We start from the raw sequence: 25,564 nt of genomic DNA, 5'->3' as shown, positions 1-25,564 counted from the left end.
CAAAAGCACCCCAAGCGCTCTGTATCGTCTCTCTCTGTCTCACTCTGAGTCTCTATCGCTCCCTCTCTGTTGCGGGCTCCAAACGAACGCTAGGCGTCGAGGTCGACTGCGTTTCCTCGGTTCCCCAATATTCGGTCTCGGCTGGCGTTGTAGTCGTAGCTCCAGTTGCTGGTGCGCTGTGCTCCACGTCGCGTCGCTTCGATCTCTCTCGCTCTCCATCGCTTGGCGGCACCAACGTGTCTGTGTGTGAGTGTGTGTGTGTGCGTGTGTGGTAGCGTGTGTGCGTGTTGGCCATTTGCGTTTGCTGTAAATCTCTGGCAAAACTCCGGCTGCAAACAGCAACAAATATTCTAATTAATACTAAAATAAACCATGTGAGCCGTGCCTCAGGCCTGGAGAGCAGCAGCCCAAAAATCAAAGTTAAAGCCGCCTCCACTCCGTTGCCTTTGCGTGGCGTTGATTTCCCCCTCCCAAATAAAAGAAAAGAAAACTTCGGCTCGTGAAGTTTTTGTATTTTGTTGGCGTTGTGTAATCACTCTCCGAGAGTCGCCCCGGAGTTGGAGTTTATTTGCCTTTTGTACTTGTAGTTTTTTCGTATTTCGTTTCGGCATAAAAAATATTTTTAAATTGCCTTAAAGCTTGTGTTGTGTCGTGTGTGTGTACAAACAAAAAAACAAAAAACGCTGACCCCAAAACTTCACTTCAACTTTAAAACTTCACTTCACAAAAGAGATATTCCCTGAGCAGAGGCGAAATTCAATCACAGGTGAGTCCCGTCCCAGCCCGAATGCACACACAGTGTGCTCCAGTTTTAGTACCGCCGCCGGACTCCAATTTGTGGGGCACATAATTTTTGGTGGCACAAAACAAAACATCAAATTATTGATTTTCTTCTGGCGCTCTTTTTTTCGTGCAATTTTCCTCCTGTGTATATTTTTTGCTTGCGTGTTTGAGTGTGCATGTGGGCATGTTCATGTGTGCATTTAATCAAGAGCAAAGAAAAGAACAGTTTTTATGCAGCTCTGGCAGCTTACCGTTAGCCGGGCAGGAGGGAGGAGGAGCGGTTGCTGAGCCGAGCCAAAGCCAAAGTCGCTTCGACGGTGACGACGACGACGATTCAACGCATTTGCATTTTGTCACATTGCCAAGGCGACGCCAACGACCCAGCGCCATATGGTCGCGATCTGATGCCCTACTTACTTCAGTTTAGGGTATATTTTGTTCTAGATGTGGTTGGGCAAATGCATAATAGGGGGGAGGAGCGGCATCCACTAAGGAAAGGGCCACCCTTAGCTTATTTTATTGCCATCTCTTAGGTTTCTACTCTTCCAATCATATTCTTTTCCAAGCAGGGCATTCAATTGTCGATCTTACCGACCCTGGCTTTCAATTTCGTTTTTGTTGCTTCCCTTTCGTTCGCCCGATGTTTATGTTCGTTGGACCTCTTGCATTATTGTGTTCGGATCGGATCGGATCTCCTCTTTGACACTCCGTTTGTTGACTTTGTTGTTGCTGCCGATGGCACGCGTTCGTTTTGGTTTATTCGTAAATTCGTTCTGGTTTTCATTGCCATTTCATATTTCCAGTTGAATTTTTCCTTATTTGGCAATGCCCACACTTAGAATATGAATAACCCAAAGAAATACAATCATTAATTGCCTTGAAGCTGCTTTTTTTTTGGGTTTGAAGAAAAAAGAATCAAAGCGAAAAGCGCCTGAAAATATTACTTTATTTTGTTGTTGCCATATATTTTGCTTTGACTTTGACCCGAGGGCGTGGAAACCAAAGCGAATCTATTTTGTGTTGCTTCAAGTATTTGTGGGGCCCCGATGATTAATCATAATAATATATATTAAGCCCCCGTTAGTCCCTGCTGTCGGCAATGGTTCGGCGGTTGGTAACAGAACACCGAAAAGCGGCTTCTTAGTCATTCAATAACCTGGTTTATGTGCGTTTAATTCAGCTTACTTTCGAAAAGCAAAGCCTTTCAATGGACACGATACAATGACCTTCCCGTACATGTGTATGAATATGTATTACCATATGGCCTGGCCAATGACTTGCACTCGAAAATGTTAATTGAACCATGAAAGAGCGTGTAAATTAGAACTTTTTGCCATACAAAAAGAAAAGAAATCTGCTAATTAAGGCGCTAAAAACTGGAATGTCTTCACGATATAATAAATAATGAGTGACAAATGGCAGCCAAAAAAATAAAAATAAGAGTCGAAAATCAAGCCAGAATCGCCATAAAAATGAAGAGCAAAAACTATGTGGGTGGAGGAACAGAGAGGGCAAGAAGTGCACAATCAACATTTATTATTAAATGTCAAATATAATTTAGAGGATGGCAAATTGTCGAGGGCGTCTGCCGCGCAATGAATTATTCTCCGTCTGTCGTTTTGGGAGGGGAAAACTGGAAAAAGATTGGGGTAGGGTAGGGTAGGGTACAGGAACGGTCTATAGGTTTGCATAATCTTTTCAATTGAGACTTTGGCCAGAGATGGGGATCGGTTGGGAATAGAGGCAGTGTAGAAAAGGCAGTACTTTGGCCTTAACACACCAGCAACCCACATATCCAACCGGAAACAGCTTTCAAATATTGAAAACACACTCTAAAAGCTTTCTTATCTTCGCACAAGTCACAACCCACTCACAAAATGGAACCTATCAAATGTTTTTGATAACAATAAACCTGAAAGCATTGAAAGCAGGAGGAAAAACACTGAACGCAGAGGGAAACTGAAACCCTAAAACAGAAATCATATGCGAGGTGTGTGGGTGGCCCGAGAGCCCCGCTTGGGGCTGCGACTGTTTGTCTGGGAATTTATCAAGATTTCGACGACGGTTCCGTCGCTTCATTGTCGTGAGGCATGCTCATAAATCTAATGGCATCTGCCAGATACAGGGATACATTTGATGCGTGCGCATTTTGTGCATATTACAGATGCGTCTCCATCCATGACACCACTCCCATCCGAATGGCAAATGTCAAAGAGTGTCACTCGAGAAATGCAGAGTCGCAAAGGCCCGAAGGCATGATGGCAAATGTCCGGAAAGGATAATGTAGTGTCATCTGTTGCCCTTGGAGCCACACCAGAGGTGGCTGTCTCATAGCAGTGGGTGGTGGAGAATTGGCGACTTTCATTTCTGGAAGTGCTTGAAGGTGGTTTAAGAGAGCGAAAGCTTTTGAAATTGTATATCCGAATAATAATAATCTTTAAAAAAAATAGTGTTGGAAAATTGATATGGCCAGTGTTGGTGAACTCTTTTATAAGTGGTGTAACACTAATTTTTAGTGTTTTTAGTTTTGGAAAGTTGTAATGACGGTGTTGGTAAGCTCGCTTCTGAGCATTTATATAGTAGTATTCTGTCTCAAACCAATCTACAATTACGCTATAAGCTATAGTGGTGGAAACCACACAGGAAATGTATATTTACCCATTTTTAGCATGAAAACTCTTCCACAAATCATGTCGTACCTCCGCCTTTAGTTCCCTTAGGCGGAAACTCTATCTGTACCTTTGCCTTAACTTTAATTAGCTTCTTTCCAAGCATGACCGTACGCTGACCCTCGGGGCAGGCCCCCCGCCTTAAGCATCAGAACAATATCAGAAATCAGTGCCCTGTCCAGTGGCCGAAAGGTAGCCCCCGTGTGGCATACAGCACAATGAACTGCAATCTAGCCCCCGTGTACATTCTCCGTGAACGTGAATGAAAGAAATGGGAAGCGATGGCTGTTGCAGCTCACTGAAGCATTAAACGGCGACGACGACAACGACAACGAAGGTGACTTAAAGTTGCAGCCACACCACACGGAGGAGAGCCTTGAATGAACAACATCCGACAACGGCTACGCTCTTGGGTCTGTTGGGGGCTGGTCTGCCTCCTCCAGCAATTGCATTCTGTGAGTGCGTGCGTGCAGCGCTGTGTATCCACGAGATACGTACTTACACGTACTCGTACATTCTGCTCTTGTGCTCTATGGTCATAAATGAGCAGCCAAGCAGCACGACAGCAGCACTGGAACTGGGACTGCCAATGGGCTCTGGTTCTCGTTCTGGAGATGGAGATGGGTAATCGTTTCCACAATATATATATGTACATACATATATGTATCTTTACACTCCCACCCCCACCCGCACTCTCTGTGTGACAAACGTAAAGTGTGCATAACTTTTAGTAGAGCATGAAAAATTAACTTTAATTTGATTGAAGGCTGGGCTGTTCCTAGAGATGGAGGGACGAAGGAGCAGAGTGACTGCTGGGGGGTGCTGGAGCAATTAAAGTGTGATAATTAAATTGTGATATCAGCTGAACAATTTATCAATTAAGGCCTAATGATGATGGCCATCAAGAACTTAAGAATTGCCTTTTGTTTGGGGGAAAGAGAGAAGGAAATAACTTCAATTGATTGAAGGATATTGAAGGGTTTTCTATCTTCTTAAGTGCAATATTTGTTTGCATTCCCGACCTACGTCAAGTGTCAAAAACTTGAGAGAACTTTTATTGAGTGAAGGGTTTTGTGCGGCAAGTATTGAACATCCCTTAGAACACCTCAGTTTTCCCCTTTACACCCTCTGGAGACCACGACCTACGTCAAAACTTAGGTTCGAAAGTCAAAACAGTTTCGGTTTTTCTCACGTTCTGCATCCAAGGAAGCAGCACCGTTCCCTTCCTGCTTGCCCCAACTACGTGAGCCGGATAATGAGCAATTTAGCAGCAGAGAACATCCCGACGGAGAAGCAACGAAGCGCAAAGGATGAGCCAGGATAATGCCACGCAGACACTTGAGTCGTTGGCAGAGGCTTAGGTCAAGCGTTTTCCCAGGGAAATTTGCATCAGGGATGCTTTATGAAACAATTAATATGTCAGTCGGTGGTCGGCGGTCAGCGGTCGGCGGCTTAGAGACAGATTGATGGGGTTGTTGCCTGCTAAACGAACAAAACCAAAATCCCAAAAACCCAAGAACCAATTAGAACGAGAACTGTCAACATCAGGCACGAACGCGCACGAAAGTTTTCCTTCATTTTCTTGAACGTTGAACGGGCTCGTGTGCGGCACGTTTTTGAATGATTTCCTGCCGCTGCCGCACCCCCAATCGCTTGGTGGCAGGGGGATTAACGAGAACGAGAACAAGGACACTCCCTGGCCGTCGTCGTCGTCGCCCTCGAGCGTGTGGCACATTATCCTTAAGCGTCGCTGCGGCAGGCGCTTCGCTCTTTATAACCGAGAGCTACAAGTGCAAAATGCTGAGAACAGCTTTTCCCATTCTCTGCCCCCACTCCTGAGAAAAAGCGAGAAGGAAACAGAGCGCCAGAGAAAACGGAAGGAGACGTGGAACGTGGCGCCGCGTGTTCTGTCCGCAGTTCCCGTGGGAATTTCCAAGAATCTCCGTATCCGTAGCCGTAGCCGTAGCCGTATCCGTATCGTGGGCGTGCGAAATAATTTGTATACGTCCTGGTTTGGGCTTTCTCTATCTGTGTGTGTGTGTGCAACCCTGTTTAATAGGGTGATTCATGGCAACTCTGTTTAATAGGGTTGTGGTGTCTTAAGAAGAGAAAGGAGGATTAGCAGATATTTTCTGATGGAAAAAGTTTCTTCGTTTCGAGAGTTTATTGGAGTTTTTTAAAGCTCCTAGCCTCTTTTTGGGGGTGGAGGAGAAATCTCTTTTAAACTCAAATTTACTTAAGTAATATCCATCGCCCCCCAAAGATTTCCCCGTTCAAAAACCGATTCCATGCTTTCGCTTCAAGTTTTAGCAACTTTTTGGCTGTGCAATCAATTTCGAGTTTATGTGTATCCTGTGTATCCTTGAGGCAAACAACTTCCAAACCAATCAAGAGTCCCCCCCCCCCCCCCCCCCCCACCCCTCCTCTCTGCAGACAAGAGGTGCAACACCCACGTGTATCTACCTACATATCCGATGGCAAAGCAATCAAACTACAAGATACACAACAACAACAACAACCAAAAAGAGAGAGAGAGAACTTTAATGGACATCCGGCTTTCATTATTCGTACTTTTATTATTATTATTCTTATCCCACCTTCCAGAAGGTGGCAAGGTGTGGCAGAGGCAGTGGGGCAGTGTCAGAGGCAGAAGAAGCACCTCAAGTGCAACCACAATAAAACAGAACGAGAACCAGAAAGCATACACACACACACACACAACTACAACTGTAAGTACAATCAAAAGTACTCGCAGATGTGGCTGTGGCAACGGCTGGGGCTGGGGCTATGGATGTGGATGCGGATGATGATGATACGAGTATTTTGCGTTGGCAAAGGAAATGACTTTTGGCGTGGTCGAAGCCCAGAGATGGAGAAGAGTGCAAGTCGCAGCCTCAGCCAGAGCCATGCCACAGCTTGGGGCACACAAAAAGAGTTAGAAGAGAACGAAGAGCCGCCTCATTGAGTGTCTGACGCTTTTTTGGTTTATGGCTTTAACTGGCAGGAAGATTAACAATTGCTGCCACGATTGCTGCCTGCTGTGGGTGGGTGGTTGTCTGTGGTTTTCGGGCGCCTTTATGGCCATCATTAATCTTGTGGCATGCCCCGCCGACAGACGACAGACAGACAGACAGAACAGAACAGCGGAACGCACTAAGAAGACCAATCAACACTGTGCCGCGCCTTAAGTCGGTTACTATTTTCTTTATTGATTCACTTGTGGGGCATGCCACTAGCCCCACCTATAACACTATCCGCCCCTCCCGGCAACCCACAACCCCCCATAGGCATGGACAGACCATGGTAGAGTGTAAATTTATCGCGTATGTAAACAGAAACAAAGGATAAGCTAATTAATTTTATTACCAATTAAATGAATTGTAATGCAGTCGCTTCTCTCCAGGAAATGAAGGGAAAACCCACAAAAAAGGACATGGAATTTGGAGGCAATTCTAGAGATAATTAATGAAGAAAAGGCTCTGTAGGAAAAGAGACATCAATAGAGGTTCAATAATTGAGATATTTAGGGAGAAATTATCATTAAATTGGGAATATATATGGGACCAATCAAATCGGGTATCATTTCTGAAGAAATAATGAGCAAGTTTCTTGTAAAACTCCTGAAGTTACAGTTCAGATCTTTCCAGTTCTTTTAAAATCGTTTCTATATCAGATTTCTTTCATCAGAAAGTACTTTCAAATCACTTAAAGTCTCTTGCCTTCTTTGGAATTCTGTTCTCCAGTCTTAAAATACACACCATTTGACATTTGCTTGGCACTTTTTTCGCCCATCCCCATCCAGGGAAATTTAGTGAAAAAAGTGAGAGAAAAGAGAAAACTGAAAGAAGAAAAAAAAATGATTGCATTAATGCAATTTTAGCATCTCCGAACGAAACAGAGAAGGCAAAAAGAACTTTAGCGGGCACGTTCTGTAGCTGTATCTGGGGTCTGGGGGTCTGGGGGTCTAAGGGTCTGGGGTTTTGGGCCATCCTCTGGAGTCGTTCCCAATTGCCGGCACATGACTATGACTCCGCCAATGGCCATGCTGCAGCTGCAACAGAAGCACAATTCAACTAAATGGAAAAGGACGGGGGCGTACAAGTAGGAGTGGTGCTGTTGCTGCTGATGAAGAAATGTTGTAAAATGGAATTGCATTACACATTTTAGGTGCCATTTGTGTCCGAGGGGGATACAGACCGAAGAGCAGGAGGGGAGAGCGGAGTAAGCGGAGTGTGGCAGCCACAAAGCTGATGATGCGCAAACAAATTGGATGCCAAATGCTTGGCCCACGGAGAGGGAGAGAGAGAGTGAGCCATAATTGAGATATTTATGGTTATGGCCAATATGGATTGATGGATCCATAAGCTACTCGTAAAAGTTCTCTTTTTTACAGAAAAAAACTATAATTGGCGAAAGTTTTCACAGTGGGGTTTAAAATGTGAGTAAATTTCAAACAGAAATCGTTGTAAATTTAATGATTAACAGCAGAGCCCAAAGGCTTTAACTAATTGAAAACTTGTGGGCCCGGGAAATTTCCAATAAAGTCCAAGTTTTTTCCTTGGAATATTCCCATTTTCCTGGGGGCAAAAGCACGGGCCCTGGCATTCCTCTGTAATTAAGTTTTGTCCTAGTTTCAGGAGCATAATCAAATTAAATTCCAATAAAATTGTGTGTCGGTTCACACGCTCCATGCCACGTAGCCTTGCCACTGCCCCTCTCCTGGCTGCCGTATCAGATAATGCTGGTATTTATTTTTTTTTAGAGCAATCTCCTTTTTTATATTGCCTCTAATCCGATAAATGCTTTTTAATTGCATTTGCAACCTTATCCCAGGGACACTTGAAAATGTGTTCATGCCTGATGAGAAGAGGCAGAGAGAGGCAGGAGGAGGCGTGCAACGGGGTGGCAGATGGAAAGATGGAAAGGCGAAGGGCGAAGGGCGTGTGCAACCCTTGGCTAATTGCTTTGGTGTGAAATGTGTCGTCGAAGGACGTACAACCCCTATAAAAAAATTGAAAAAAACGGCGGTACCTCCTGCGGGAGACAAAATTGATAAAGAATGAAGGATGATGCCACCACTAATTTTTTGTTGGAAGATTAGATAAACATAAATCTTTAGAAGCAAAATAAATAGTAATTAGGATGAAAAATAAACATCAATTGAAGCTGTGAATAGAGTTCGAATGGAACATTCCCTCCATTGATCATTTAACCCCTCATTTCTCTCACTGTATCGATACGATACTCTCCAAAAGCCAAAGTTCATTCAACCGCAAGCACAGCTTAAGCTTGGCTTTGGGATAAAGCTCTGCCACCTGCTTGGCAAAGCTCGTAAGTAAGCCCTCGAAAAACCACTCGAGCTTTTTCATTCAGACGTCCGTCTCAAGAACCCACTCAAGCGCTGCCTCAGAGGCCTCCTAGCATATGTTTCTTTGCAGCTCGTAAATCCCACACACAGATGCACATACTCGTGCGTATGTATGTGTGTACATAAATATACAATAAAAAAACAAATTGCGAACACGAGACAAAATATTCGCGCGAGGAGACATGACCCTAATGACTGTGGGAATTTTTTTGTAACCGCCGTCACTGACATTGCCCCTTATTTTTTATGTGTGTGCGTGTGTGTGTGTGTAAACACAAGAGAGCAAGCTCTTAAGTTCTTGTTAAGAGTATCTTGGGCCGGAGGCATTGCCAGCCCTTAGAAAAGTGGTGTTTGAATTTTTAACCGACATTTGAGTTGGCCTTGAGCAAAGATCTTAATAAAATGCATTTATTTATTGTGAATTTTTAACTTATTTATGATTTTTCTATTCTTTATTCCAGCATTACAAGACACATACAAATTAGAACCATTTTAAGGTAAGTCTTTAGATGTTTTTTTTAACCTATTTCAAAGAGATCGAAACAAGTGCAAGAATTTACAGGAAAAAATAATAAAGACAAATAATAATAATTCCCTAATAAAACAGCCATAAATTTAGGAAATAAATCTTGAAAATCATTTCTAAACGAATCAGTAATAAATTTACAGCGAATCAACAGAAATACCAATGTTATTTCCCTTAAAATACTAAAGGATCATCGTAATAAACGATAATAAAGAAATTAAACGACCATCAAACACAAACAATTTTTTACAAGGAAATCAAGGACAAAATTATAAACGCACATAAAAATGAATAAAATCCAAATAAAATGACAAATAATTCCTACCAATTTGTATCTAAATGGTTTTTCAATTACCAAAAGTACAATTGATTTGGCAATTTAACCGTCTTCCCATTCGAGATTCCCAAACAATTTATCCGACAATAATAATTGCATTGCCTCCTTAATAACAATTACTGTCCGGGGATTGAGTTTGTTTGGATGGATTCGGGTGGGATTACTCATGCCGCTGCAGGCCTCCCCCACCGCCTCCCCCACCTCGGGCCGACGACCGACGACCGACACACATGTTTCTCTACGAGTGGCTGTTCTGTAAACCGCTCAGTGATGTTTGCATTTAGCCGCATTTTGATTGAATTTTTGATTAGGTTGCACATGCGGTTGTGCGGCTTTACCTCCAGTCGAGTCCAGCCCCATTCTGACATTGATTTCTCCTCCCAGTCACCCAGTCGCCCACTCTCCCATTGGCGTTGGCCCATTCTTCAATCTGCAATCTCCACTTTCCGTTTGCCGTTTTGCGGCTTTGTCTGGGTTTTATCTTTTGTCTGTTCATTGAAGGAAGCAGTGCTGTGGGAGTACCTACGAGTACCTGCAGTGGGAGTGGGTGTGTCTGCGATATGGTATTAAGTTCTTTCTATTTCTTTTTTTTTGCAACCTTTGCAGAAATTTGTTGTTTCATTTGAAATGATAATAGTATACGACTTTGAGTACATACATAAATGCTTATATACTAGTGTATACATACATATGTTTTCATTTTATACCCTCTGCTCTGCTCTGCTCTAAATATTCTTGGTAGCATTATTTATATGCGTTTTTACCTGACTTTCTTGGGTCTACCTGGCTCTCCAGATTCGTTGCATTGCAATTTTTCGCACGTTCCAATGTTATTCTCTTCTCCCTCTTTAATCTCTCTCACACACACACACATACACACACGCTTAGGAAATGTATCTAACTCTGCGTTGGTTCTCTTTTTTTATCTAGGTTTCTCTTAGGCCGCGCTCTTTGAGCAAATAACGACCTTGTCTCTTTCACTCGCGCTTCTTTCGCTCTCTCCCTCTCTCTCTCTCTGTCGACCGATACCATCGATCATTGGCATTGTTGTCACGGAATTTAGGTTGGGCCACTTATACGTATAGATAAGTTCAATTCAATGATTACCCGTACATTGATTATTGTTTAGTTAAACAGTTTTCCTGACATTCTTTGTTTTTCTGACATTTCATAACCATCTTACGATCCACTGCATGGAGTCGCCATAACTCTCTTTGGCGCGGCGGAGCGTCACTCTCTTGAGTCCACAATCACTTCCACAGCACACGCTCCCTTTGGACGAAAAAACAACAACGACAAAAAAAAAACTGGCAGCTGCAGAACTCAGGAACCAACAACTGGTTTCCGGTGCTCTACAATCGCGTGCATGGGGTACATGGGTTACTGTTACACTCGTAATCCTGGATCATATTAGATCTCTGGCTTACTAAGCAAACAGCTTAAATATTTCGCTGGTCTTTTCTGCAGAATTGCAGACCTGATGCCAGGTTTTCCCAGAAGTGCTTAACCGCACATCCCACCTACTGATTATCCCATATCCAAGCCGTAGATCTTCGGAAGCAGCGCATCTGTGATTCTACCTAACCCTCGTTTAGTGGTCGCTCTTTTGCCTCGTTCTACTACAAAAACCAACGCTGCTGCACACACGGCCATGGCCATGGGCGTAGTTAAGATCGCCACAAAGAGGGAATCCATCCCTCTAATCACCACTATTTATCAGAGAATACCTAACGCTCTTCTTGGACTCAGATTCGTGCAGCCCCTCTCTTCATCTACGCCCCTGCGTGTCGCAGTTTTATCATTGCCGTCACCGTTGTTGGTAGTAAATAAGACAGGCACGAACACGAACACGCACACAGATACAACCCCCCTGCAACAGCTGTCGCTCGCTCGGCTCTCTTCTGTCGCTCTTTGGCCGCTCTATCCGCCGAGTCTCGTTCGCCTGTACAGTAGAGCAATTTGAGCCGCCGCTGTTTCTCAAAAACCGTTGCCCCGGACAAACGTGTCGTTCCGTTCCGTTCCGCAGTCTCTCAAGCTTCGATGTGCGCGTGAAGGGGGGGTCGCGAACCACAGTTATTTGTTAGTTAGTCGCGAGTGCTTGGCCAGATCTCAGACCAGAGATTCCACCATTCAATCCATCCATCCATCCATACATTCGGTCCAGGTTCAGTCAGGGAGCGTCTTCTGGGGGAGTCGATAATCGGTATTTATCGTTTTTTTGCGCGATTTTCCCCTCACATTCCGTACCGCACCGCGTTGGGGATTGGTGTATTTGTGGAGTGTTTTCTTGGAATCCAACGCCTTTTGGAGGAGTGCACAGAAATTTATTTAAGAAACGTTTGCAAAAAACAAAAAAAAATCCACTCAAAAAAGCGACAAAAATACAAGTTATATAAGGCCGAAACCGGATTTATCATTCAATACGACTGTGCGGCATATATTATACGAATCGACTGTGTTACGAGTATAAATATATATGTGTGCATATGTGAGCAAAACAAAAACTGAACAACAGAACTCTTGGATATACAACAATAACCCATTCTCCGATCCAACCTCAACCACAACCGATATATACGTAAATGGTAAATTTTTAATCACAACAAAGCAGAAACAACCTCTTGTAAAACGAGTTTTTTTGTGTGAAATACAATTTGCATAAAGATTTTGTTGTTGCTTTGACATTTTGCAAAACACACAAAATAAATATTTGGAATTTTTGTACAACTTTCTGTTTTGGCTTTTGACGTTTTCAAAGACTTGCAGGAAACTATGGAACTACTATATTTACACATTTCTGCAGCTGTTTAAACGCAACACAGATCTAGATCTGTGTGATCACAGGTGTGTCTTTGTCTTTACAGAAACTACCACATCTTAATGGGAATATCATTATTAGGATCCCCATTAATTAGCCAGCAAATGATATTCCAATATGGAATGGAATATTGGGTAATTTGCACTTTGAAACTGGCAATTCGGGAGTGGGGATGCAATTAGCAGGTTGTTTCTACATCAAATGAGTGGAGGAGAAGCCATCTACAGTTCCGACTGACTGATCTCTCCCTCTCTCTCGCTCTCTCTCTCTCACGACTGCGATGATGAATCATTAATTTTTGCATGACTAAAACCGAGGTTTTCTATAGGATAAACAATATAATAAACAATAGGGAGAGCCGCGAGGTTGACAAATTAATGGATAAACAAATGCAAAATATAATACCCTATCAAATACTTTCATTGGAGATAACTTTGTTTCTTTAGTATCTCCTTTCTTTTTTGTTTTTGATAAAACAGTAATTTATTTTAATGTATACTTTGTGGAAAATTGTTTCGACTGTCAACTGCATAAATTACGAGGGAAAACAAATGGGGAAAATGGGGGAAAACAGGGTGGAACAATTTCCCCATTGAAATGAGTAATGAATTGGCCAAGAAGAGTGAGAACAAACGCTCGAGTCGGGCGAGAGTGGGTGAAAATAAATTATAATTACATTGTAATTAAATGCAAACTTTGGCCCCAAAGCGAAAGCCCCACACAAAAGGGAAAAATGCCAGTGTTCTTGCAGATCTCAGAGATAGACAACCGAAGAGATCCAAAGGTTTTCCCTGATTACACATGAAATAAATCTCGTCTTCAGTTCATAAAAAACTTCACACAAAACAGCACAAAAAAACCTATTCAGAAACATTCCACAGAAGAGACAAAAAAAGAGAGAGAGAGAGAGAGAGAGAGAGAGAGAGAAAAACTGGTAACAAGACAAGAGGCAAAAAAGTAAGAACATAATGCTTTATGGGTTGGGTGCAGCAGCAGCAGCAGCGGAGAGAGGAGGATAGATGGTTGGGGCAACCGGTTCTTCAGGGGCTGGCTGCCACTCCACACTCTACTCCACCAACATTTTCTCACATGCCTTTCGATTATGCCAAAGCGACTGACTGCATTCTTTGAGTCGCGACTCGCGGACTCTCTGGCTCGGCTTCGGACTCCAGTGAGCGGCTTTCGCTAAACTGTTGGCTAAAACCCGACCGACCCGAGCTCCAGCTCCATCTCATCCTTCCACCCATCCTCCAGATACAAGTTCAACAAACAGCAGAGAGATATACGAGACAGAGAGAGAGAGAGGAGAGATCTGCTGCTGTGGCTGCATAAAACTTTAATTTCATGGAATTTCCTTTCTATTTTTATGCAGCCACGCAGATGATTAACCAGAGAGGAGGAGGCAGCGGCTGAGGCAGAGCCACTCAAGTCAAGAACACGGGAACAAGTCCAAGACCAGCTCCAAGTCCAAGTCATTGCTGCAACGTCTTGGCCATTAACTTGGCAACGCGTCTGGGGGGCCAGGCATCTATTCCTTGGATTCATTCTGCTTCTAAGGCAGCAAAAAGGAAATTACAAATGCAACAAAAATTGGATAATTATGCGACGTAAACGTTTTGCCATTAAGTCTGCGATTAGTAAGCAGATTTCCCATAGAAAATCCTGCATTTAATGATGATGTGCCCCATCAAGACATGAAATGAAATCTCCCCTTTGTAAACTCTGCTGTAGACAGCAATTGAGTTAAGTAAAGGACTTGGCAAAGTTCTATTAACTTTTTCATCATTCTTGACACCTTTCGTGGCTGTCCTCTCTCTGTCAATAGTTAGCCAGAGCCTTGGTCATGCCCCAAGACTCCTCCTCTAGTGCCTCTTGCACATTTCATATTAATGCCAAAAAGTTTTCCATGCCCAACACGCAGGCAAAATGGTAATAACTTGGCCTTGAGTTGGCCATTACAGAGTGTGGAGTACAGAGCCATAAAAGCCGCAGAAGAACAGCCTGAATGTCAAAGGGCATGTACGAGTAGTAAAGCAGGTTTTTATTCCTCTGAATTTTACCTGCACCGAAGATGGACTTCAATTTCCGTTCTGTCAGTGGTTTTAGGCATGAAATAAGAAGATTATTTATTGATTTTCTTGAATATTCTTTGAAGAAAGGCTTTCCAGTGGGGATTTATGCCTCGAAGCTTTCACCATTCGGAGTCTGTATTCCCCCTTAATGGCTTTGTCTATTTAGCTCTGATATCATCATCATTATAGCTGTTTCCATGGCTGATTGGGGGCTCTATTCGAGTAGAAGAGTGGAGCCACTTCTTTGGGCAAACACTTGCCACACCTGTTCACATTTGCCCCGCCCCCTCCAGCCCTCCTGAGAGGAAAGTAGGGGCATTCTGCGCCATGTAACTTGTTACTTGTGTGCCCCCCGCCCGCACACTCCTCCACATACACTGCAAGGGCTTCCTGAATATGTATATTCGCTGTATATTTAGTTCTGTCTATCGATTATTTCCCTGCCAGTATTTGCAGTCTACTTTCGGGCGCTGGCACCCCGGAAATTGCCACAGCAATTGGCCAACATTCACAGCTGTTCTGTTCCATCGAATGTGTGGAAAATGTGTGTGTGTGTGGGGGGGGGGTGTGTGGGGAAAATGTTTATTTGTGTCAAATAAACAGTACAACGGAAAACTGTCATGAAGAGAAAACGTAACTTTGTTACAGTTTTGTGGGCCATTAAATTGATTTGCGAGTACCCGCGATTCGCCCAATTTTCTATCAAAAAACCCAACGATTAACTATGACAATCAGAGCAGAGAACCAGATTATACGCCGAGAGACACAGAGAGAGAGAGAGACCTTAGTTAGAGAATTTGTTAAGCTTCGTTGGCCACACGTTCTCGAACCCAGTGATGACCTTTACAGCTATAAATCGGTTAGATAACTATCTGAACTTCAGACGTAAGCATTCAAAAACTTAGTCCCATTCTCTGTTGATGTCACGTAGCTTTCCAGACAACTTTGTCGACAAACAAAGGTATCTGCCGTCTCTCTGGACTTTTGATTTCTTATCATACTATTATACTAGGAAAAAAACCCAAAGAACCCTTCAACTAAGGCCGTGTTTATCCACGTCTCAAGGGGAAATATATCTAACATTTTGTGTACTTTGGTTACATGAGGATTCCGTGAAGAATCTTGGATAAAAGTGGCTCCAATCCTCAACTAAAGTCCGAGAATATCTCTTGGACTAGTCTTATATGTACGTGTGTATATTTCTCGAATAAATCACATTAAAAAAATTGTAAGTTTTCTTGTGCATTTCCCAGAATATGCTACGCGACTGCAAGGAATGTCAGAACTCTTATCATGAATCCATTATGAATAATGTATTATGTGATTTTCTTCTTCTTTTGGTTTTTTCTTCTTGTTTTTCTTTTCCAATTTTCTTCTTGTTTGTCTTTCAATTGAATCTTGCATGAATTAAAAGCTTTAACACTCGAGAAAACTTGTTCTTTGAAGAAGAAACAAGTTCCCCACTTCCACTCTTCCACTCCACTGGCAGTGAAAAATATTTGATAATATTTCGTTCGTTATGTATGCCATGGAGCGCATGGAGCTCTGTGAGTCATAACAAATCATTTGCATAATTCGCAAAAAATACCAGAAAATACAGAAAAATATATTTGTCGAGAGCTAAAGAGAGAACTTCCTCTGAGATCGATACCTAATTTGGTTTGCATCTGCTTCGAAAACAAACAAAGGATCAGACACGAACCACAAAAAGGTTCCTTCTTCTTTTTTTTTTTCTACCTGAAAATCGTGGCAAATCCAAGTGACTTTTGTTGTGGATGGAGGCAGCCGGAGACGGCAGACGGTTCCACACTTAACAAGGCTCGGGGACCTCCTCCTCCAACGCCGACTCCGATTCGAACAGAGTCGAAGAGAGTCCTGGTCTTGCTCCTTAGCCACGTGCAGCAGTGGAACATATGTCCTTTGGCAGGAGTAGGGGCTAGCAGAACAACAACAACAACTGCTGGCTGGCTGGCTGGTTGTTTGGCAGCCGGCATCCATCGAAGCGACAGATGCAAACAATTTTCGAAAAATATACAGAACCAGAAACCCGCTGAAAATTGAGTTTCCTTCCATTCCGTTTGCATGTCTCGCGTGTCTGTGTGTGTGTCGACGACAGGATGGTGTTCTACTACCACTTATACGATTACCTCTAGAATCCAGGATATATATGTACATATACAGAATGTCTGTGTGTGTTTCCCTTGTTTCTACACGCGTTCCATGCGTTTATTCTTTTGTTTTCATGCGTTTTGTGACTCCTTTTTCAACTTCCGTTCGGTTCGTTTTTGAGGTTTCTTTCAAGTGTTTTCTTGTTGTTTTTTTTTTGGGGGGAAAGGAAAGGGATGTGGTTGAGAGCGAGCTAGGGATGTGTTTATAACAAAATTTATTGGTTTATTAGCTCCCAATCGGAGACCAATCCGTATTGAAAGGTTTGTCTTTTGTTTAAACTGTACTTAGGAGCAATTTTCAGAGAAATTTTAGCTATACTTTTCACAAACTTTTCTATAATCTTGGTGGGAAAGTGTCACCCATCTTTAGGTACTATTTAACCATTCCAAAATAAATGTTCCCATGAAAAGAAAGTAGGTAAAACGGCGACCCATCTACAGACGCTCCAATCTCTTCTTTTACTTTGTTCGATCTTGAGATCCTTCCGACATTTCTTAACTGATTTTGAATACCTCATCTTTTCCAGACAGTTGCATCTCCCGAGCATCCCCTAGACTTGCCCTACCGCCGCTCTTCTCTTCCTTTTTCTCACACTTATTCCCACCCCAACCCCCCGCTCTCTCACCTTTGGCTATGTATTCCCGTATAGCACCAGGTATTCCTATGAATATAATGGTCAGATCACCGCCCAAATTGACAGCCTAATAATTATGCACACTTTTTCAACAATACTCGTACGAGTAATGCACATTCCCTCCCCTCTCGGGTGGCAATTAGGACGGGACTCACCGCCTGCATAGGAGGACATGGGTGCATAGGAATTCCCTACCTCCCTCCTCACACTCGCCATTCCCCTTCGCATTCCCCTCGTTAGTTAAGGGTGCATTTTGGGTCAGCGTGTGAAATATCTAAGCATCCATCCCAGTCCAAATCCCAATCCCATATCCATGCATGAGTAACCTCTCGGCTGAGAGAGGGATTCTCTCAAGATCAAAAGGATCCTTTCATCTCAAGAAAGAAACTTCTTCTTCTTCTTCTCCTTCTTCTTTGTTTTTTGGCAAACATTTTCCTACCCTTTTCTATCGAATGAACGGTTTTTAATGCGTCACCAGATAAAAAATTCGCATGTCTCATGTCTACCCTCCCCTCTCGAGGGTTACCCTCAACCCCTACATTCTTCAGCGTCTTTAGAGATCTTTTTTTTCGGCTTTTGCTGCAATTTCCTTGCAAATATAGAAAGAGAGGGACGACCAAAAACCAACAAAAAACTCAGGAAGAGAGCCAACAAATCGGAGGAGCAGAAGAGGGAGGAGGAGCATTGCCTTGCGGTTTCTTCTGTTTTGATTTATGATGAAACGTAGCTTTTCTTTACGACTTTTTTTGTGCATATGTTTGGCTTCCAAACCACCTTCCTCCCCCATGGGATTATTAATTATTTGCAGAAAGATTTACGCATAAGCTTGGAATTTATTGCATTTCTTGCGACAAATTTTCGTCGTTTGTTTGCCAAAAGTTCAGTGTTTGAACGGAAAAGGTTATCTAATATATTTAATTTTTTTTTTTTGGGAATTAAGAAGTACGTGAATGGATAAGAAATGTAAAGAATATGATGATACATGTTTAAGGGGGGCTGCCACTCATAATTCCCCAAGTAATTCCCTCTCTTAAATCCTTGGAAAATCCTTTGGGTCTCATGCCTCATTGCACCTTCATTATGTCCCCTAATTGAAGTCATTATCATGGGAGCACAGCGCTCTCTCCCACTGGCCATAAAAAAATGGAATGAACACACAGCCGCATCGCTTACAGGAGAAGGAGAGAGAGAGAGAGAGAGAGAGGGAGAGCCTTTTAATTGCTTCACTGAATATCCTCACAGCAGACACACAAAACGTTGGCTTATAATATTTCAAAATGTACTAAATTTTACAAAAAATAAAAAATTCCCACGACCACCGACACTGCAGCAGAAGGCTAGGAGGAGGAAGAGCATAAAGAATTATAAATTCCGTAGCAGTAGAGCGAGGGAAACCCTCACAGGACGAGTGGCAGCTCTGCTGTGGGTTCGGTGGTGGTTCCATGCCCCTGCCCCTTGTACCCTTGTGCCCTTGTGCCCCTGTGCCTTCTGTGTGCCCCAGACAGTAGCGTCGTTTGGCGGGAATAATTATAATTTTATATCATGTACTGGCAAAAAAAAAAAAAAACTAAACAGAGAGCGACAGAAAAGGAAGCCATAGGATGTGTATCCTTTCGGTTTCTGACCAACAGAAGAGGAGCGTGTGAAAATGCATTTTCAAGTGCAAGTTTTGACACTGAAACATGTACATGTGTGGGTATTTGTTGGGGGTTAAAGGTGAAGGAAGAACTACAAGTATCTTTAGAGTAGGGTAACCGAAGAGAAGGCACTCTTTCGAGTGGGAAGAGATTACAGAACATAAAGCTAGAGAAAGCACAGATTTCCAACCAAATGAATTGCGTTTCCATTGTTCTCCTGGAATTTCTAGAACAAAGAACACAATATGAGAAAGGGTAGGCCCCTTTGAAGATGGGTTTCCCTTTCCCTTTCAACATTTACAGTCTGCAATTTCCAAGCTTGCACAATATCCCATATTTTGCCATTTGAAAATCCAATTTTTTGCCCTGGCAAAATCCCATTACAATCCCAGGGCACAGGCTCTTCTCGTCCCCTGCCCGGGCCCCTTCGTACGTGATTTCCATTTAATCTTTGTGCCTCTCAGGACAGCCTACATTTTGCCATAGAAATTTTGCACAATAAAGGATTGAGAGGGGAAACTTTTCTAATGGGATTTCCTAGGTGACAATTTTACCCCCCACCCACCCACGTACACCACCCACTGCATTCTCTCACTCTCTCTCTGGGCAATGTGCAACAAGTGTCGTTGGCCTTTTGGGGGCAAAAAAACAAAAATTAATTACTTTGGGGGGCGATGGGCGTTCGTTCTCTCTGCCACCCACTCCACGATTGAAGCTTGATTGTGGTTATGCAATACAAATTACTCGAATATACAGATAGATAGATAGATATAGATATCGATATATGTACATGGTGTACCGATGTATAAAAGTGTCATTGACTGCGCTTGTTTCCAGGGTTAATTGTTTAATGCTAAATTAAAAACATGTCACGACATTTTCCAGCAGTCTCTCTCTCTCTCTCTCTCTCTATTCATTCCACAACGAACAACACCCTATAGAGGGACACCAGGCATGATGATACAATGATTTATGGATGGTGTGGTGTAGTGTGGTGTCTGTGGTCCACTGAGCATAAAACTCAAAGAGTTAATGAATTAATTAGTGGGCGGTAGACACTCTCTTAAAGGTCAATGAGGGGCGCAGACTTGTTTCATTTGTGGCCGAGCGACTGATCATCGTTCAAAGACCCAATCGAGAACCCCCAAACAGAACCCTCTTCAAACATGGGCCATCCGCTAATCGATTTGATTTGTTTAATCTGCTTAAATCATGGAAATTAATCCCCCCACGCACGCACGCAGGGAAAAATAAATATAAACACTGATAAAAAAAACCGTAGACATGCATATCTTTCCTTCCATATTTCATATGATTATTACATTTCTTTTCGTTCGTTTTATCAGAGTATAAACTGCAGTTGGGGATCTCTGGGCTGTGGCTGTGGCTGTGGCTGTCTGATATTCTTGGGCAAACACCACGTACCGCAGCGAGATTTTTTATGGCTGTAGAGAGAACCTGTTTCGGTTTCTGTCGGTCTGGCTTATTGGTTGAATGAACCCTTCCGGTTGTTGCTGGTGTTGCCCCAAAACCGACACCCCCCCCTCTGATACACCGATCGATTGTTGTTGTCATTTATGAAATCATGCCTCTTTTTAGTGCGTGATTTGGTTTTTAGTGGGGGCCTTTTGCTATCGCTTTTCATCTCCCCCGCTCTTTGGGCCATGAATCATCGAAGTATCTGAAAGTTTCGACTCAAGTGGTGTTTTTTTTTTATGGTCTTTTCGAATTTTTACACGAGGTATTTCCTTGGGTTTATTGGATTTTTTAAATGGGTTTCTAAATTAGCAGAAATTCTGGAGTTTTTTTTTATAGGTTTTTCTACAAATCCTTGGCAAAAGGTCCTGCAGTTGTTCAACCAAATTAAACCCTAAATAATTTATTTTATTCTGCCAAACATGTCTGCCCACTCTTTGGCCACTAAATCCTCTCTGACCCACTTTGAAAATCGTTTATAGCCTTTTTCTTTCGAGAGATTAGCCATCTCCGTGCTGTGGGGAAAAATGCAGTCAAACAGCATCCCATGCCCCCCAAAGAGTCAACGCCCTTCTGTCGAACGCCTTTTAATGAACGGAGAAAAACCAGAGCCAAAGCCAACAAATTGTGGGATTGCCCTTGTGGTCACCAAAGAACCGACAAGAACCAAACTTCGGGCCATCTTTAAGTAAATAAAATTGTTGGGAGAACTGGTTTTCGGGCCCTGCCGCAAGAAGAAAGTCGCCCCAAAGTTGCAATGGAATTCGGAAAACGTTCGAAACTTTTCGAACAACACGAACATCTTGGATAAGTTGGGTAAACAGTAAACCGTAAATAGTAAGCTATAAGCTCAATTAGGAAACACTGTTTGTGTTTCTGGCCAATTAGCATGGCCTGGCTAATGTGAAAACCCCCGTGGAAACTCAATGGAAAGTTCAGGTCTTCGGGTAAGCAGGTCCCAACCAGATCTCCCACCAGAAAGATCTCCAGACAGAAGGACAAACAAACGGAAAGATTAAGCCTTATTTATTTCATTTAAATATTAGATAGTAACATTGTTTGACTTTTGAAGTTTATCTTGGACTTATTTAACAAAAACACAAACAGACAATTGCTGTTCAGAATAGAATGTTGATTGTTTTTGCTACACAAAAATACAAACTAAAATTTAGTAGAAATCACTCAAAAGTCAAGCCAAAAAGCGCATTATTCAAAAGGAAAATCTACACAATTCTGTTGTGATTTCTGTTTTATAATGAAAGACGCTTACGATACTGATACTGATACTACAGTTATCAGGCAGTGAAGCAGCGCGTTTACCGCAATATGAGGCATGTGATAAAGTCACAAAAATGTCAGAAAGCTGTCGCCGCATCGCTGGGAAAACAAAAGCCCCCATAGAGCCCTCCCAAAAGCAAATAAAAGTGAAATATGTTATATATAAAAAAAAAAAGAATAATATACTATATCTCTGGGCAAACAATTACGTGAGACACGACATCCAACCGCCCACCGACAGACGGAGGTCGTTCTCTCTGAGTTCTCTCTTGAGTTTGAATTGTAGTTGCAGTAAATGCGTGAAGGTTGGTTGGTTGGAGGACTCGTAATACTCCCTGCCCGAGCACAGCTGATCTGGCTAATGGGGGGCGTTGCCTGCGAATCAATGCTCCATTTACGATAAGCTGTAGCCCCAAAGTGCTTTCATGTGTCAATTGTTGATAGAGGGGGGAATACTTAGAGTACGCAGAGGGTCATGTGAGTCATTGAAAACGTCAAAGCAGATAAAGAGTTCCACCGTCATTCCAGCAAAGACCAGAAAACTACACACTCTTCTACACACTTTACTTCCAGATCGTCCATCAATTTAATTGAATCAATAATCGAACTAATCAAAAAGCATAACGCAAATTCAATGAACAAATAAATAAACTCAAACGATCCAATAAATAAATCAATAAATATAAACGAATCCAACAAAAAGAACAAACGAAAAGTACTCTGGCATCTGGCAACGCTTTCTGCTCTCGAACGGAAGCTCGTAACGGTTATTCCACAGAATTTACTCACGCCCCGAGACCCGAGACCAGAGACCTTGGTGTGTGTGAGTGTGCGAGTGTGAAGGATATACGCTTAAAGGAAAGACCGAAAGAGACAGCAGGCAAAAGCCATGGGAAACTCATCGTCACACACGCACGAACCACTGGAGCGCGGCTTCACACGCGGAAAATTCGGTGATGTTAAAAATGGGGTAGGTTTCCCCCTCTCTCTGCCCACCTCTCGGGGTTGCACTTGTCTCGATCTCTGTCTCTCTGTTTTGTGCTCTCTTTTGTGCATTTTGTATTAATTTATTCACCCATTCTGTACCCTTCTTCTGCATAGAAATCCGCCTCCTTTCGGTTTAGTAAAAAATCCCCAAAGAAAATGGATCGTCTGCGTCGCTCTTTTCGCGACTCGTTTCGTCGGCGCAAGGATCGCGTCCCCGAATCCTCGAAGCCGCATCAGTGGCAGGCCGACGAGGAGGCCGTCCGATCGGCCACCTGCTCCTTCTCGGTGAAATATCTCGGTTGTGTGGAGGTCTTCGAGTCGCGCGGCATGCAGGTCTGCGAGGAGGCCCTAAAGGTGTTGAGGGTAAGTTTTTGAAATGGTTGACATCTCCTCTCTTCCACTGGAAACCCCCACTAACTATCCTTTTCCCTGCAGCAATCTCGTCGTCGTCCTGTCCGCGGACTCCTTCATGTCAGTGGCGATGGCCTGCGTGTGGTGGATGACGAGACCAAGGGCCTGATTGTGGACCAGACCATCGAGAAGGTCAGCTTCTGTGCCCCAGATCGCAATCACGAGCGCGGCTTCAGCTACATCTGTCGTGATGGAACCACGCGACGGTGGATGTGTCACGGGTTCCTTGCGTGCAAGGACTCCGGGGAGCGTCTCTCGCATGCGGTGGGCTGCGCCTTTGCCGTGTGCCTGGAGCGGAAGCAGCGCAGGGACAAGGAGTGCGGCGTGACGATGACCTTCGACACGAAGAACTCGACGTTCACGAGGACTGGCTCCTTCCGGCAGCAGACGCTGACCGAGCGCCTGGCCATGGCCACTGTGGGGACCAACGAGAGGAGCGTGGACGGGCCGATGTCCGCTCCGGTGATGGGGCCGCCAGCAGCCACCGTCAAGCCGTTCAATCCGTTCGCCATCGAGCGACCCCATGCCACGCCCAACATGCTGGAGCGTCAGGGATCCTTCCGCTTGAGCACCATCGGCAGCCAGTCGCCGTTCAAGCGCCAAATGTCGCTGCGCGTCAACGATCTTCCGTCCAACGCCGATCGCCAGAAGGCCTTCCTGGCCGCCGCTGCCGGCAATCCGTCGTTGCACACGCCCCTCCGCAGTGTCTCCCCCATTGCCGAGGTCTCGCCGGCGAAGTCCGCCGGAGATTCCGTGAGTCAGCTGTGCCAGGAGCTCAGCCAGGGTCTCTCGCTGCTGACCCAAACGGACGCCATGCTGGCCGCCGCGGCCGGCGACGACCTGAACTTCAACAACAACCGCAGCGTCAACCAGAACATCATTGCGGCCGAGAAGCACGATCAGGTCCGAGAAATCTCATACAGTGCCGCTCCCACGGCGCAGGTGACGCCCCGCGTGGTAAGCACCACGCCCACTTATCAGTCGCTCTCCTCGCAGTCGCCCACGCGATCGGAGCAGAGCTCGGACCCGGCTGCTGCTGCCGCGGAGCTGCCCAACGCAGATCAATGGCTGGGACAGGTGGTGCGTAGTACATCGCCAGCGGCACCGGCAGCACCACCCAAGAGGCCCACCTACCTGGCCAATGTCGGACGCGCTCAGACCCTGGCCGCTGGAGGTGCCTCCGCCGGTGGAGGAGGCGGACCCGAGGATCCGTTCGATGCTGAGTGGGCGGCCAATGTGGCGGCGGCCAAGAAACTGTCGCCGGATATGCCAGTCGCTGGTGGGACTTCACGCTCGCCAATGCATGCCAGGCACAGCACCAATCCGTTCATCTCTCCGCCCAAGGCGCCGGCGCAGACATTCCAGGTGCAGCTGTAGAGGGGGATCACAGGGTCGCAGGATCACAGGATCACGAGGGGGTCAAAGTGTGGTTCACTTGAAAAAAACACAGAGGCGAGTAGAGGAGGAGCAGAACAGTCGGCCAAGCACACGGGATAAAGGATGCAGGATGCAGGATGGATGGATGGTTATCACAGAAGATACGCAGATACTTAACGCAGACATAACTAATGTTGAAATATAGAAAGATACGCATACAAGAATCCATTCCCCACTTAAACAGCTTATAGAATAAAAGATACGTTAGAGAGAGAGGAGAGAGAGAGAGCGAGCGAGATCTGTAGATCTATCTATAAGCCCCACTCTTAGCACCAACTTTAGGTCTTGTTCTTTAGGCCAGAACCCAACCAACAATTGACCAAGCTACCAAGTTACCCACAAAACGAAAAAGAAGAATAAAGACCAGCACTAAGCAGCAGCACTCAATCCTTTTACACTCTCCCACAGAATCTGTATTATACTTTGGTAATATCCCTTCCAATCGATCCCACTCTAAGCATAATATATATATACATATACTGCTATATCTGCTATATAGGAAACACTCGTCTTATTATTATTATTTTAATGAATTTGTCACGTGTGTGCGGAATTTCACATTTTTTTATAATTTAGCCTAATTTTTAAATCTGTACAAAATGTATTATACTTAAATTATAAATATAATTTAACGAACAAACGTAAAAAAAAAAACAAAACGAGAAAAACTTCAAGTTATTTAAATGGATACAAAATAAATCAAGCAGCTAAACAAAATTCTACTAATGAAAATACTATGATAAATATGCAAAAATATATATAAACAAAAAAATATACAATTATTTTAGAAGATACATATGTATGTATGTATATGTAAAAGACAAAGCGAAAAAAATACATTCGATTTGTGTGCGTGTGTGCTTCATGTGAAATGTGATTTTTGTGTTTCAATTTAACTCTTATTTCGAACGCTGAGATGAGATGAGATTAACGAAAGTAATTCCATTAAAATCGTAGAATGA

At 43.8% G+C, this 25,564-nt stretch overlaps 1 protein-coding gene across 2 annotated transcripts; it reads left to right on the top strand.

Annotated features, from left to right (window-relative positions):
* Nucleotides 1–134: 134 nt before the first annotated feature.
* Nucleotides 135–25,299, top strand: LOC6593998 (protein numb). Of its 2 annotated transcripts, none has more exons than XM_026987308.1 (4): nt 135–766; nt 9,282–9,317; nt 22,869–23,117; nt 23,190–25,299. In XM_026987308.1, the coding sequence occupies exons 3-4, from the start codon at nt 22,911–22,913 to the stop codon at nt 24,540–24,542; spliced, it is 1,560 nt and encodes a 519-aa protein (XP_026843109.1). In that variant the 5' UTR covers nt 135–766; nt 9,282–9,317; nt 22,869–22,910; the 3' UTR covers nt 24,543–25,299. The 2 variants fall into 2 exon arrangements, with proteins under 2 accessions (XP_026843109.1, XP_002019050.1); XM_002019014.2 differs by lacking the exons at nt 135–766; nt 9,282–9,317 and adding exons at nt 11,684–12,268; nt 22,341–22,737.
* Nucleotides 25,300–25,564: the final 265 nt, after the last annotated feature.

Source organism: Drosophila persimilis, unplaced genomic scaffold (genome assembly GCF_003286085.1).
Source record: "Drosophila persimilis strain 14011-0111.01,24,50 unplaced genomic scaffold, DperRS2 tig00000124-arrow-pilon, whole genome shotgun sequence".
NCBI classification, from domain to species: domain Eukaryota; kingdom Metazoa; phylum Arthropoda; class Insecta; order Diptera; family Drosophilidae; genus Drosophila; species Drosophila persimilis.
The sequence above is the reverse complement of the archived record's forward strand: the minus strand, read 5'-3'. Positions and strand labels throughout refer to the sequence as shown.

Excerpts from the sequence above, each read along its gene's own strand:
- LOC6593998 (XM_002019014.2), top strand. The coding sequence starts at position 22,657 with ATGGGAAACTCATCGTCACACACGCACGAACCACTGGAGCGCGGCTTC. Across the intron at positions 22,738-22,868 it reads TCGGTGATGTTAAAAATGGG|AAATCCGCCTCCTTTCGGTT; the intron begins GTAGGTTTCCCC and ends TCTTCTGCATAG. Across the intron at positions 23,118-23,189 it reads AGGCCCTAAAGGTGTTGAGG|CAATCTCGTCGTCGTCCTGT; the intron begins GTAAGTTTTTGA and ends TTTTCCCTGCAG.